Source organism: Acinonyx jubatus, chromosome B4 (assembly GCF_027475565.1).
Source record: "Acinonyx jubatus isolate Ajub_Pintada_27869175 chromosome B4, VMU_Ajub_asm_v1.0, whole genome shotgun sequence".
Taxonomy (NCBI): domain Eukaryota; kingdom Metazoa; phylum Chordata; class Mammalia; order Carnivora; family Felidae; genus Acinonyx; species Acinonyx jubatus.
The window spans coordinates 134067838-134081016 of NC_069387.1; the positions used below are offsets into that span (position 1 = coordinate 134067838).

General features: G+C 47.0%; 1 protein-coding gene across 7 annotated transcripts in view; it reads right to left on the reverse strand.

The window, feature by feature from the left end:
* EFCAB6 (EF-hand calcium binding domain 6) overlaps positions 1-13179 on the reverse strand; it is a 245050-nt gene that overhangs the window by 207046 nt on the left and 24825 nt on the right. For 6 of the 7 annotated variants that reach the window (XM_053226905.1, XM_053226903.1, XM_053226901.1 and 3 more), the window contains one exon: positions 5585-5796. In XM_053226905.1, the coding sequence (XP_053082880.1) occupies positions 5585-5796 (212 nt within the window). Of the gene's footprint in view, positions 1-5584; positions 5797-13179 lie in introns of those variants that run through there. The other variant, XM_053226906.1, reaches the window with a different exon arrangement.

Genomic DNA, 13179 nt, shown 5'->3' on the forward strand with positions numbered 1-13179 from the left:
AGATAGTCAAGTGATCAAAGTGAACATAACAGTAACAGGACAAACTAGGGTCACAGTGCAACCTAATAAAACACAGTGAGAACACAGCAGCATTTCTGCAGTACTGCTGCCCAAAGATGCAAGCCTTGATCTGGTCATAAGGAGACATGAGATAAACTCACACCGGGACATGCTACACGCTGCAATCTTCAGTGTTAAGGTCCGGAAAGCTAAGGAAAGACTGAGGAACTGTTCTAGACTGAAGGACACTGGGGGGATACGACAACCAAATGCAATTCGTGATTCTGGCCTGGATCATACAAGACCTGCATGGAATGACTGGCAAAACCAGGCTGGGTCCTGGGGCTGAGACGGTAGTCATGAGCTCATGTTAATATCCATGTTTCGGTGGTCAGGTTGCAGTTATGTAGAACGCTACCCTTGTTTTGATTTTTTTTTTTTTTTTTTGAGAAAGAGAGAGACAGAGAGCGAATGGGAGAAGGGAAGAAAGAGGAGACGCAGAATCTGAAGCAGGCTCCAGGCTCTGGGTGTCAGCACAGAGCCTGACTCAGGGCTCTAACCGATGAGCCGTGAGATCATGACCTGAGCTGAAGTCGGATGCTTAAGGGACTGAGCCACCCAGGCGCCCCAGGCTATCCTTGTTTTGAAGGACACACACACTGAAATATTTGGGGTGATGGGGCTGCTTACTCCCAAATGGGTCAGGGAAAGAAAAAAAAACTGCTCTTCCCACTAAACTTCCACTTTCTCTGTAAATTTGTGACTGCTTTTAAAAACAGATAAAGCAGCAGTTGTGGTAGATACAGCTCATAACAGATCAATCTCCCGCACAAAACAACTATAAACTGGCAAATACGAAAGCAGGAAGACTTTGGAGAAATTCAAAACTCAGGAAAAGGGACAAGTACGGAGGGAGTTTCCCATTCATAAAGGCTTTGAGCCTAAGAGTAAGCCACAGTCACTCCCCAGCACAGCAGCTGAAACCCCAAAAGAAAACCCAGTCCCTCTGGCCTGAAGAACCAGTGTGCGGAACCTGAAGCAACCACGGCCACTAAAAATGTGAGGGAAGTCTCAAACAGGAGAGAGGAGGAGACCCGCTTGCTGTTCTAAGTTCCGTCCAGGTTTCCAACGGATGCCCGAACCAGGTGTGTGCAAGCCGGACTCAGAGACCCACCGAGAAACAAAAGGGCCAAACTCATGCAAATGCACGCAAATGCAAAGCATTTGCAAATGAATGCAAATGCAAGCAAATGCTCACTGCCAGCGAGACAAGAGTTTGCAGGTTAACTGCTGCCAGAGCAGGAGCATCGACAGTCTTCAGAGAAATGTAACAGAATCCAGTCTCCACAGCACAGTATTTATAGTGTTCAGCCCTATACTGTCTGATGTGCAGCCACAGTCACATGTGGCTGTCGAGCACTTGAGCCGAGGCTAGGGCACCTGATGAACTGAAGCTTTTTATTCATGTTCATTAATTTAAATTTTAAAATTAATTCAATGAGGAGCAGCCGGGTGGCTCACGGTTAAGCGTCCGACTCCGGCTCAGGCCACGATCTCGCGGTCCGTGGGTTCGAGCCCCGCGTCGGGCTCTGTGCTGACAGCTCGGAGCCTGGAGCCTGCTTCGGATTCTGTGTCTCCCTCTCTCTCTCTCTCTCTGCCTCTCCCTTGCTCATGACTGGAAAACTTTGAAGTATGTTTGCAACGACTAAGTATATGAACCTTGTATTTTAATTATAAATTTTATGAAATCTAAATATAGATCAAGTATTTCCAATGGAAAGTTAGTGTGTAGACTGAAGTCGGCTGTAAGTATAAAGTGTATAGCAGGTTTTGAAGGCTTCGTACACAGAAAAGAATGCAAAATAACTACTGATTGTCGATTTTTAATAGTGATAACATGTTGAAATGATACATTTTGGACACGTTCATTAAATTAAAATATTCAAATTAATTTCACCTATTTCTTTTCAGGTGGCCATTAAAACATTTTAAGTTACACATGTGAGTCACTACATATATATATATATATATATATATATATATATATACACACACACATATATATATATATATATATATACTACGTATTAAAAATTTTTTTTTTTAATTTTAGTTTGAAGTAATCTCTACACCCAGTGTGGAGCATGAACACAATCCCGAGATCAAGAGCTGCGTCCTCCGCCGACTGAGCCAGCCAGGCACCTCTCACGCTGCATTTCTATTGGATAACACAGGTCTGGGATGTAATCCAAATACAGTAAAACCTTTAATTGTGAGTAATTTGTTCTGTGAGTGTTCCGCAAGATGAGCAAACATTTCTAATAAAATTTTAACTTGATAAATGAGTGATGTCTTGCAATATGAGTAGTACGTGACATCGAAAGTCACATGATCACAACTGAGCCAATGGTTTCTCTCTCTCTCTCTCTCTCTCTCTCTGTGGGATTGTGGGTGATTGTCTCCCATGCTCAGATGCTCAGTTGCAGGCCGTGGTGTTTGGCAGAAATCAGTGATTTTTCAAAACGTTGGAAGGTGCCTACAACTGGCACCAGTGTATTTTTTGGTCACTTCGAGGCACCTACAGACAGTCCTTGGCTTTTCCATCCAAGAGCGAGCTTAGGAATGCTTTGTTTCCTTCTAGGTCAGGCTGCCTGCAGATAGAGACCCTTTCCTCTGCTGCCTAATTGCCAGTTACATTATATACAGTATATGATAAGAGTTTACTAATGCTCTACTATAGTCAACATCCGTGTGAGCATATACAAGGGCCCCCACACAGAAAATAATTGAAAAGAAGGGTGTTAAGAAGAAGAAGATGATTACTATGGAAGTTAAGACGGAAATCAAGAAGTATGAACAAAGTACATGAGTGGCCGAAATTGCAAGATATTATAAGAAGTCTACGTCTATATCTTGTCACAGAAGAGGAGGAGAAAAAGGCAGAGGAATCCTCACTTCAAATGAGATTATGGATACGTGTAAAATGGGGGAAACAGTGCAAAATTTTGTAGAAAAGCATCACCCAAATAAGGCTATAGCAGTGCGAGTGATGAATCTGTTGAATGACAACGCAATGTCACATTTCTGTGAAATCCTCAAAAGAAGGCAAAAGCAAGTGTTATTGGATATATTCCTTGTTAAAGTTGCATGAAATGAAAAAGATTCCATTGAGCCAATAGATATTAGTGATTCCGTTAGTGATAGTGAAAGTCGTCCTACACAATAACCCTCCTCTCTCTTGTCTCCTCATACCAGCCAAGAAGGTTTTCAAAGGTAAGTGCAGGGTAATTTGTTTATTTTGCTTTATTTTTTCTTTATTATTTTGTATTATATTACAGTATTGTGATCATTTTTATGTGAATATTTTTTGGGTTGTGGAACAAATAATCTGAGTTTCCATTATTCCTTATGGGGAAGTTTGCTTTGATATACCAGTGCTTTGGATTGCAAGCGTGTTTCCAGAACGAATTAGGCTCACAAACCACAGTTTAACTGTACACTCAAGTACAAAGAACTAGAAAAATGTGACCCTCGTTAAGGGGAAAAAACCAATGCAGGCCAACCCTGAGACAATCCAGATACTAGAATTATCATTCAAGGACTTTATTAATTTTTATTTTAGAGAGAGAGAGCACAAGTGGAGGAAAAGGGCAGAGGGAGAGAGAGAAAGAGAATCTCGAGCAGGCTGTGTGCTCAGCATGGAGCCCAACGTGGAGTTTGATCCCCCAACTCTGGGATCATGAGCTGAGCCGAAATCAAGAGTTGGATGCACAACCAACTGAGCCACCCAGGTGCCCTTCACTCAAGGACTTTAAAACAGCTATTTTAACCTTGCTTAATGAGTTAAAAGAAATACGCCCATAACTGAAGAAAAAAATGTAAGCATATGAATAGAAATTATAAAAAAGAACCAAATGGAAATTCTAGAACTGAAAAACACTGTCTAATATTCAATATTCACTGGATGAGCTTACTAGCAGAACAGAGATGTAAAGAAAGAGCCACTGAACTTGAAGACAGATCAACAGATCTTATCTCATCTGAAAAATAGGGAAAAAAAGATTTAAAAATGAACAGAGCCTCAAGGGTCTGGGGACAATACCAAAATGTCTCAGAGAAGATAAAGGAAAAATATATATATTTGAAAAGAATGGCTACAAACCCCACATTCAGTGAAAAACAAAATTAAAGGAAGAGAAATCCTTGAAACAGTACCATGGTATGCTCAAGAAGAAACAACAAATAGGTCTACAATTTCATCTTAAATCAGCCAAAGGAAGAAGAGCCAGTCCCTGAGATTAAGACTAGAATTCAGGAACACCCAAAATTCTCTGGGCTGTTTGTTTTCCTAACACATAATTCCCCTGTGGTAAAAGAAAGCAAACTGAGTTGGGTGGAGGTAGTCACCAAATTCTAGAAGGAAATAGGCTTTTAAATACTATAAAATGCCAGACTCTGATGAAGAAGTAATGAGTAAAAATATGTATATTTGTGTGTGTGTGTGTGTGTGTGTGTGTGTGTGTGTGCATGTGCCTGTGTGTGTGTGTACAAATTAATAATTGGGTTATTGGGTTGGAAGGCACACTACTGATATTCCCAACCAACTTTTCTACTTTATATTATGACATCGCTCCCTATGGATTTATTTTGAGAGTGTTTAATTACTCTTGTATTGTGCATTCCTTTTTTAAAGGCCCTGAGGGCTCACCCACCAAATGTTGACTATTTACAGCCCCCTGGTATGGTACCCCACCGGAAGGCCCAAGGGCCTGTCCTCCATATCCCTCCCCAAGTAACTGCATCTTCCCTGCTGCAAACCCTTGGCCCCCTACGGCTTCCAGGACAGAAGCCGAACTCCTTTGCATGGTACTTTTCAGGACTGGCCCCCCTGTCCACAACTTGACACATATGCCTTTGCTTCTGATACAAACAGCACTACCCAGTTCCCTGAATAGACATGCCATGCTGATTCTGACATGCATGATTTCACCTGGGCTATTATTCTCTCTGCCTAGAATGCCCTTCCATTTTTTCATCTGGCTAATATCCACCCCTCCATCACAACGTGACCAAAAACACCGCTTCCTCCCCAAAGCCTTCTTGGACTACCACCCCATTTTTAGGCAACTCTCCTGCCTATAATGCCCACGCTTAGCAACACTTGCAAATACGTCTCATGGGACTGGGACCCCCTCAAGGGCAGGCCTGCATCTGATTGCTCTGCATTGGGTTCAGCATACAGTAGGTGCTCAATAATCATTCAGTGCAAGAACAAATGCCAAAATACTAACTTCCAAAATATGAGTTGACCAAATACTCTTTATGTGGAAGCCTTAAAAAAAAAAAAAAAAAAAAAAAAAAACTAAAGGAAACAGCTGTACCAGTGGTCCACACAAAACATGACTCACGTCCATGTTGATCACCCCACATCCGCCAGATTTAAACTAAATTGTGAAAAATAAACAAAACTTGAACCACTCACTTGGAACCGTGGGGGGGAAAAGCAGAACACAATGCCCGCTGCAGTAACCAACCCCATCTTTTCCAGAACTGGGTTATTCTAAGTTGCTTGTGCATACAGTACCTGAGCCAGGACATCTTGAAACTGTTCTCTTGTGAGAGGCATCAGGAAGGTTGTGATAATTCTTTTCAGCTCACTCTTTGACACTGTCATGTTGTGATTGGTATCGAGCAGCTGAAAGGCCTTTCTCAACTCGTCTCCTTTATCGGTAATTTTTTGAAATAAAATCCGTTTGACATCTAAGAAGGACAGTATCGGATTTGCCATAGCAGTGGCTGTCAAAGAGATACAGTTGTTTATTAGACGTGCTTAAAGCAAAGATCTCCAAAACCACTTCACTGCGGACTAGGATCCAACAAACTCCTAAAACACTCTTTCTTCTACTGTATCTCACTTTACGCATCCAAGCATTGCTTGACTTGCGACGGCGAATCTACGGCCATTTTTTACCTCTGAAATCTGGTCAATATAAAATAACAGTAATCACGTTAAAGAGAAAAAGCAGACTGACTGGGAAGATGGCGGCGTAGGAGACGCTGGGCTCACCGCGCGTCCTGCTGATCACTTAGATTCCACCTACACCTGCCTAAATAACCCAGAAAACCACCAGAGGATTAGCAGAACGGAGTCGCCGGAGCCAAGCGCAGACGAGAGGCCCACGGAAGAGGGTAGGAAGGGCGGCGAGGCGGTGCGCGCTCCACGGACTGGCGGGAGGGAGCCGGGGCGGAGGGGCGGCTCGCCGGCCAAGCAGAGCCCCCGAGTCCGGCTGGCAAAAGCGGAGGGGCCGACGGAGTGTGTTCCGACAGCAAGCGCGACTGAGCGTCTGGGAGGTCATAAGTGAACAGCTCTGCTCTGAAAGCGGGAAGCCGGGAGGACAAAGGGAGGGAGAGCTGCTGAGACCCCCGACGACAGAGCTCAGTTTGGTGGGGAACAAAGGCGCCCGCCGCGCCATCTCCCCCGCCCATCCCCCAGCCAAAATCCCAAAGGGAACCAGTTCCTGCCAGGGAACTTGCTCGCTCCGCGCAAAACGCTGTGCTTCTGCTGAGCCACCCCTCCGGCAGCGGGTCTGACTCCCTCCCGCTGCCACAGGGCCCCTCCTGAAGTGGATCACCTAAGGAGAAGCGAGCTAAGCCTGCCCCTCCTGCCCCCGTGCACCTTGCCTACCCACCCCGGCTAATACGCCAGATCCCCAGCACCACAAGCCTGGCAGTGTGCAAGTAGCCCAGACGGGCCACACCACCCCACAGTGAATCCCGCCCCCAGGAGAGGGGAAGAGAAGGCACACACCAGTCTGACAGTGGCCCCAGCAGTGGGCTGGGGGCAGACATCAGGCCTGACTGCGGCCCCGCCCACCAACTCCAGTTATACACCACAGCACAGGGGAAGGGCCCTGCAGGTCCTCACCACGCCAGGGACTGTCCAAAATGACCAAGCGGAAGAATTCCCCTCAGAAGAATCTCCAGGAAATAACAACAGCTAATGAACTGATCAAAAAGGATTTAAATAATATAACAGAAAGTGGATTTAGAATAATAGTCATAAAATTAATCGCTGGGCTTGAAAACAGTATAGAGGACAGCAGAGAATCTCTTGCTTGCTACAGAGATCAAGGGACTAAGGAACAGTCACGAGGAGCTGAAAAACGCTTTAAACGAAATGCAAAACAAAATGGAAACCACGACGGCTCGGATTGAAGAGGCAGAGGAGAGAATAGGTGAACTAGAAGATAAAGTTATGGAAAAAGAGGAAGCTGAGAAAAAGAGAGATAAAAAATCCAGGAGTATGAGGGGAAAATTAGAGAACTAAGTGATACACTAAAAAGAAATAATATACGCATAATTGGTATCCCAGAGGAGGAAGAGAGAGGGAAAGGTGCTGAAGGGGTACTTGAAGAAATAATAGCTGAGAACTTCCCTGAACTGGGGAAGGCAAAAGGCATTGAAATCCAAGAGGCACAGAGAACTCCCTTCAGACGTAACTTGAATCGATCTTCTGCACGACATATCATAGTGAAACTGGCAAAATACAAGGATAAAGAGAAAATTCTGAAAGGGAAAAGCAAAGCAAAGATAATCTTCCCTGTACAGGACATGTATCATTATAAGCAAAGAACATGGTCTTCAGAAGAAAATTCAATCAGAACAGTATCATTTCAAATAAAGCTTCAAAATATCATATTCACTTTTCACCCCCTTGCCACTTTTTGAGGGGAAAACGTGTAACTCTCAAATCTAGATCATTTCCCTTTCCAAGACAAGGAAGGGATGAGAATGGCTGCTCCCCTGGAAGGTAATGAAAGAATGTCAGAAGGTGCTAAATAAGTTCCCGTGGGGGGCGGGGAGAGGGCTGCACTTCCTGGGAGGAAAAGCAGCCACGTGGGGCCTGTGGCGCTGTAGATCCCGGGGTCCCCGTGTCACCAGAGGAGAGTGGACACACCCCAGCCTCCATCCTAAGATGGAAACAGCCGTGGGAACAAGTAAATACAGTAAGTACAAATCAACTCATGGTTGTCAGTCAGTTTCATAAGCATGAGCACGTGATTGTTCCCTTTTGATATTTTACAACCTACTCAAGAAAGAGGAGCCTAAAACGAAAGGTAGTTTGGTAAATCTGTTCTATTGACTTATGAGATAGCAAAGGCTTGGTGACTACAGTTTACTCAGTAGCTTTGCTTTACATAGTAAATTCTGGATGTGTGTTAAATGTCTTTAGTGTCATCTCTTCTTTTATAAACTCATTCACAAGCAGGAGCCAGGGAAGGATGATTCTAGTTATTTCCCTTCAAATGAGAATTTCTTATCCAGGTATCATGCCTCTCTGGCATGAGCTTTCACCGATGTTCACCTTCCCTGATGCTCGCCGAGCACCCAGGAAGCCTATGCCAGGTGCTGGGATGCCTTTCGCTCACCATGCCCACTGCCTCCTTGGGGAGGGGCACACATAACCAGGACCCACTGGAGACCTAGAAAAGAGGGTGGCTGGTTTGGGGTGACAGGCTGAAGGTCTCAGGAAAAGCTGCTTACAAGAAAGAGGTGACAACTTCAACTGGAACTTGGTGCTCCCAAGAATGAGAGAGGCTAGAAGCAGGGGGTACTGTGGAGGACAGCCGGTTGAGGCAAACAGAGGGACAAGCATAGGAGGCATCAGCCCAGAGATGAGACTATGAAAGTCAGCAGGAGCCAAATCCCAGGGGCTCCCATCCAGCTTCATGCTCTGGTCATGGGACACCAAGCTGGGACTTCCATCGAGAGAATGACATCACCCAATTTTCATTCTTAAACTGAATTCTGACATCACATGTAGGAGGGACAGAAAGGGGAGGACCCAGTGACAGTACGGAGACATGTCGTTAACTAACAGCATGCTCAGGCATGTATTAATGGAGGTCTACCCTAAGATGATGGGCACGGAGGGAAAAGTAGGAGTGAATGAACGAGAAGTTGAAATAGACCAGGTAAAGTCCCTATTGCTCCAATGGCAGATCTGTGAGCAAAATATATGATAATTGCTATTCCAAGCTTCTACATTTACAGGAGTTTGTATATAGCAATACATACTGGAACGGATGACAAAAAAGTTTATGGGAAAACTAATGAACTCATTTTGGGATCTCTGAGTGGGAATGTCCACTTGAAAGCTGAACACAAACATTTAGAGATCAGAAGTGGGGGAACTGGCCATGTAGAAGCCATGGGGGAAGCACGCCATGAAGAGAAGAAGGGAGCCCTGAGAAACACTGACTTTTAAGGAAGTATAATTCATTCATTCAAAAAATATGTATTGAGCACCCATCATATTTCAGTCAATGCTCTAGGCACTGAGGTATTACAGTGAACCAGACGGAGGAGATCAGCTCTTGTAAAGCTTAGAATCTGGAGGAAAGAGTAAAGACAAGGAACAGATAATCAATAAGCGATAAAATAATGGTAGGCAGTGCACGTGCCACAAAGACGGTGAGAAAGAACAAGGCGAAGAGCCAGGGGGGAGCTGTTTTAGGTGCAGTAGTCAGGGAAGTCCTCTCTAGGTGTTTGACGAGCTGAACCACAACGATAAAATGAGCCAGCCAGACGAGAAGCTAGAGGGGACACAGCATGCGTGTGTCGCGTGAGACGGAGGGCAGAAATTGCTGAGATCAGGGTGGGTGGTGCTTCAGTGTCTGCACAAGAACATGGGGTTGTCTCCAAATGCAACAGGAAAGCTCGGGAGAGTTCAAGCTGGGCGGTGATCCCCTCTAACCTACGTTGTCTTCAAAAATCACTCCGGCTGCTGTGTAGAGAATAGATTACAGAGGGGCAAGAAATGAGGAAGAAGACCAGAGAGCAGGCGATTGCAAGGGTCCGAGAAGAGGTATCTGTGGCTTGAACCAGGTGGTGGCCCTGGATGTGGGGCAGGGGGGGAAAGTAGACACATGGGAGGTATAGTCAAGAGACAGAGTGGACGGGGTTTTGCTGATTGATCGGCTCAGCAGGGCAGAGCCTGAAGAAACCAAGGATAACTGGGGGCTGGGCTCGAAGAACCACATAAATGATGGTGCTATTCACCGAGATGGAGAACGCCAGGAACGAAGAGCTCTGCTTGGGCGGCTCACGGTTGAGATGCCCATCAGATGAACCCAGGCAGAAAGGTCAGAGAAGCACCTGGAGATTCAATCTGGAGCTCAGGAGGGAAGTCAGAACGGGGCTATCGCTCTGGTTATGCGTGATGCGTAGAGATGCGGGGACGTGGAGTCAGAGGCTCACCTGGGAGGGAGCAGATGCGGGGAAGAGGACCGAGTAGGAGCCCCCAGCGTGAAGAGACCTAAACGTCCCAGATTTCCAGGGGCCCCGCCGCCCCCCCCCACTCCATTACTGTCCCCGGAATCTCAGAAGCAGCCGATCCACAGGGAGGGGCTGCATGGCTCCACATGGGCTGGTGAACCCGGTTTCGCCCTCTGCCCACCCAGCCCCGAACTCCTCCTCTGGCCCCAGGGTCATGGAGGAGCCTCTCTTGTCAACTTATGTTTCCACCTTGAAACCTTTTTTTGGACTTTTCACGTCTAGTTTTAGTTGCTTCCCAAGAAGCACCATCTTTGCAATCAACAATTCTAATTTAAAAGTCATCAGAAATATTGGTTTGAAACTAGTGGACAGTAAAAGGAAAACTCTTTCATGTGCCTAACGCGCCTCCCAAGGTTTGAAAGGAAAGCAGTAACGACACTCACATAATCGGCTGGTGGGAATACAAATTGATATCATCTTTCCAAAGGGCAAGTTGACAACCTTTTCTGCATCCGTTTAGAATATACAACAGTCACAAGAGACTGTCATTCTCACCCTAACGATGAGAACAAGTGGGATGCTCAGTTTTAAGCCCATCAGAGAACTGAGGGACGCCAACAACCTAAATTCCGGAAAGGGCAAGCCACTCCTCAGAGGGGACGGACCCGGGACCCTTTTACCCTTGCAGGAGCAGGGGAAGCAGAGCACATTCATTCTCGACCGGGGTGAGGGAAAAAGAACCAACCATTCAGCGGCCGCCCGGGGACAGGTGTGATGGGCTGAGGCCGCGGGGCCTCAGCCACAGGGCAAGTCCGCACCCGGCCTCCTGCGCCTTCCCGCGGGGGTGGAAGTGGCACCCCACTGCTGGGGACGAGGTACAGGGCTGTGACAGGGCCCAGGTGGGCAGGCTCTTCCCTGAGTGTAAGGCACCTGCTCACCAGAGGCTGAGGACAGAGCACGAGAGCAGAGGCGAGTCCCTAAGGCTGAGCCCACCTCAGGGGCCCACCTGCAGAGCGGAGGCAGGCAGGCAGGGCAGAGACAGGCCTCCTCAGGAGCAGAAAACGAGGAGCTGGGCTGGAGGACAGAGAACCCCCACCCCAGAGACCCTCCGAAACTGGCAGGGGGCGCCGTAAAGCAGAGGGCCAACCCAGCAGCCAGACTGGGCAGCGCTCGGATGTCCAGATCAAAGCATTTGAAAACCAGGGGCAGCTGCAACCGAATCCAGACGAGAGCTCAGTTTGGAGATGAAATGGAGACAGCCCATCTCACTTGAAGCCTGAGAGAAGAGGCGTTCAACAGTTTCTTCTGCTTCCTCCGCGCTCCACACAAACATGTGCCGTTAAATCTTTTTAAAACTGCGAGACAAGTGAAATGAGAAAAGGTGACCGAACCAAGAGCGAAACCAAGAAGAGCCACAGAGAGAACAGATGGAGAAATGATCAGGTGTGTAAAGCAGGAACGGTGAACACGTTCGAGAGATGACAGGCAAACCCAACAACACGCTGAATATACAGGGGATTTCAGCGGGGAAAAAGAAAACTGTTCTTGAAAGCACACCGCAAAGCTGGAAATTAAAAGTATAAGATCAGAAGTAAAAAGAAAAACCTCATTTGATCTGCTTAACCGCAGACTGCACACGATAGAAGAAAAGCCTCATGAATATAAAGTCAGGTCCAGAGCAATCCTTCAGATCTGAACATAAAGCAAAAAACTGTTTTAAAAGGAAACAGGGGTCCCAGGCCTGTGGTTTTCCCCAAGAACAGCGCTCATTTAATATGAATTATGCAAGTACGTCACCTCCATGTGCACCACCACGCAGGAGACAGAGGGCAGCCAAACACTTCGTGGTCCCCGCCTTCGGGGAGGCAAAAGATGCTAGGAGACTTTTACTTTAAACAAGAAAAAGGAATTCAGTACTGAGAATTACCACCAGTAAAAACGGAAGGCAAGTGGCCAAAGGGAAAAGCAGGCACTGACGGCACGTAAGGCAGGTGAAGGACCAGTACCTTCCATACAAAGAGAGCGCCCACGAGTCACCCGAAGACCAGCCCACAGCAGGGAAACGGGCAAAGGATATCAACAGGCGGCTCACAAAAGAGGGACAGAAAGCTTGCAAACTGGACAATCAAAGTTCACCTCCCCGTTCAGGAAAGGCAAGTGGACACAACAGAATCCTGCTTGTGCGTGAGGCGACGTAAGAGGCGAAGTTCTGGGTTAGGATACTTCGAGGTCCACACTTTCAAGTGTTCCTTGCGGGGATGTCTAGGCACACACTTCCAAAGGCCAATGTGGCAGAGCGCAAGAGGCCCGGCGGGAACACCCCTCGATCCACGCTGCTCTGCAGGATCAGAAAGGTCAGCTAAGACGCGTCCAGAGGGCACCGGACACGTGGGGCTGCTGAACGGTGTTGGCAGCTGCTGACGACCCCCATCTATTCTCCCCTTTTCCCTTGGAAACAGAAATGCTCAAATTTTGGCAGACATTCGGCCACCTAGAGATCTGTATTTCCAGACTCCCGGGTAGATGCCTGTGACCCTGCGATCCACTGGGAGGAAGCACAGTGTCCAGTCCAACTTGACAGGAATGCCTTTCCCCCCTCACAAGGCAGAATTCAGTGCATCTGTGCCTTTGTCCCCTCTGAGGCCTCCTGGCACCTCGGGTTGTGTGCTCGCTATGCTTTCTGCACATGCACTTCCGTTCTGGTAGTGTTTGCCTCAAGCCACTAAAATTCTTTACCCCCCCCCCCCCCGGACTGTGAGTGCCATCAGGGCGGGACCTCTGCTGGGCCCACCTCTTTATCCTCAGTACCTATGACAGTTCTTGTCACATGTCAGGGCTTAGAAAATGTTCAGGAAAGAAGAAAGGGGAGGGAGAGGGGGGAGAGATGAAAAGATATCTACT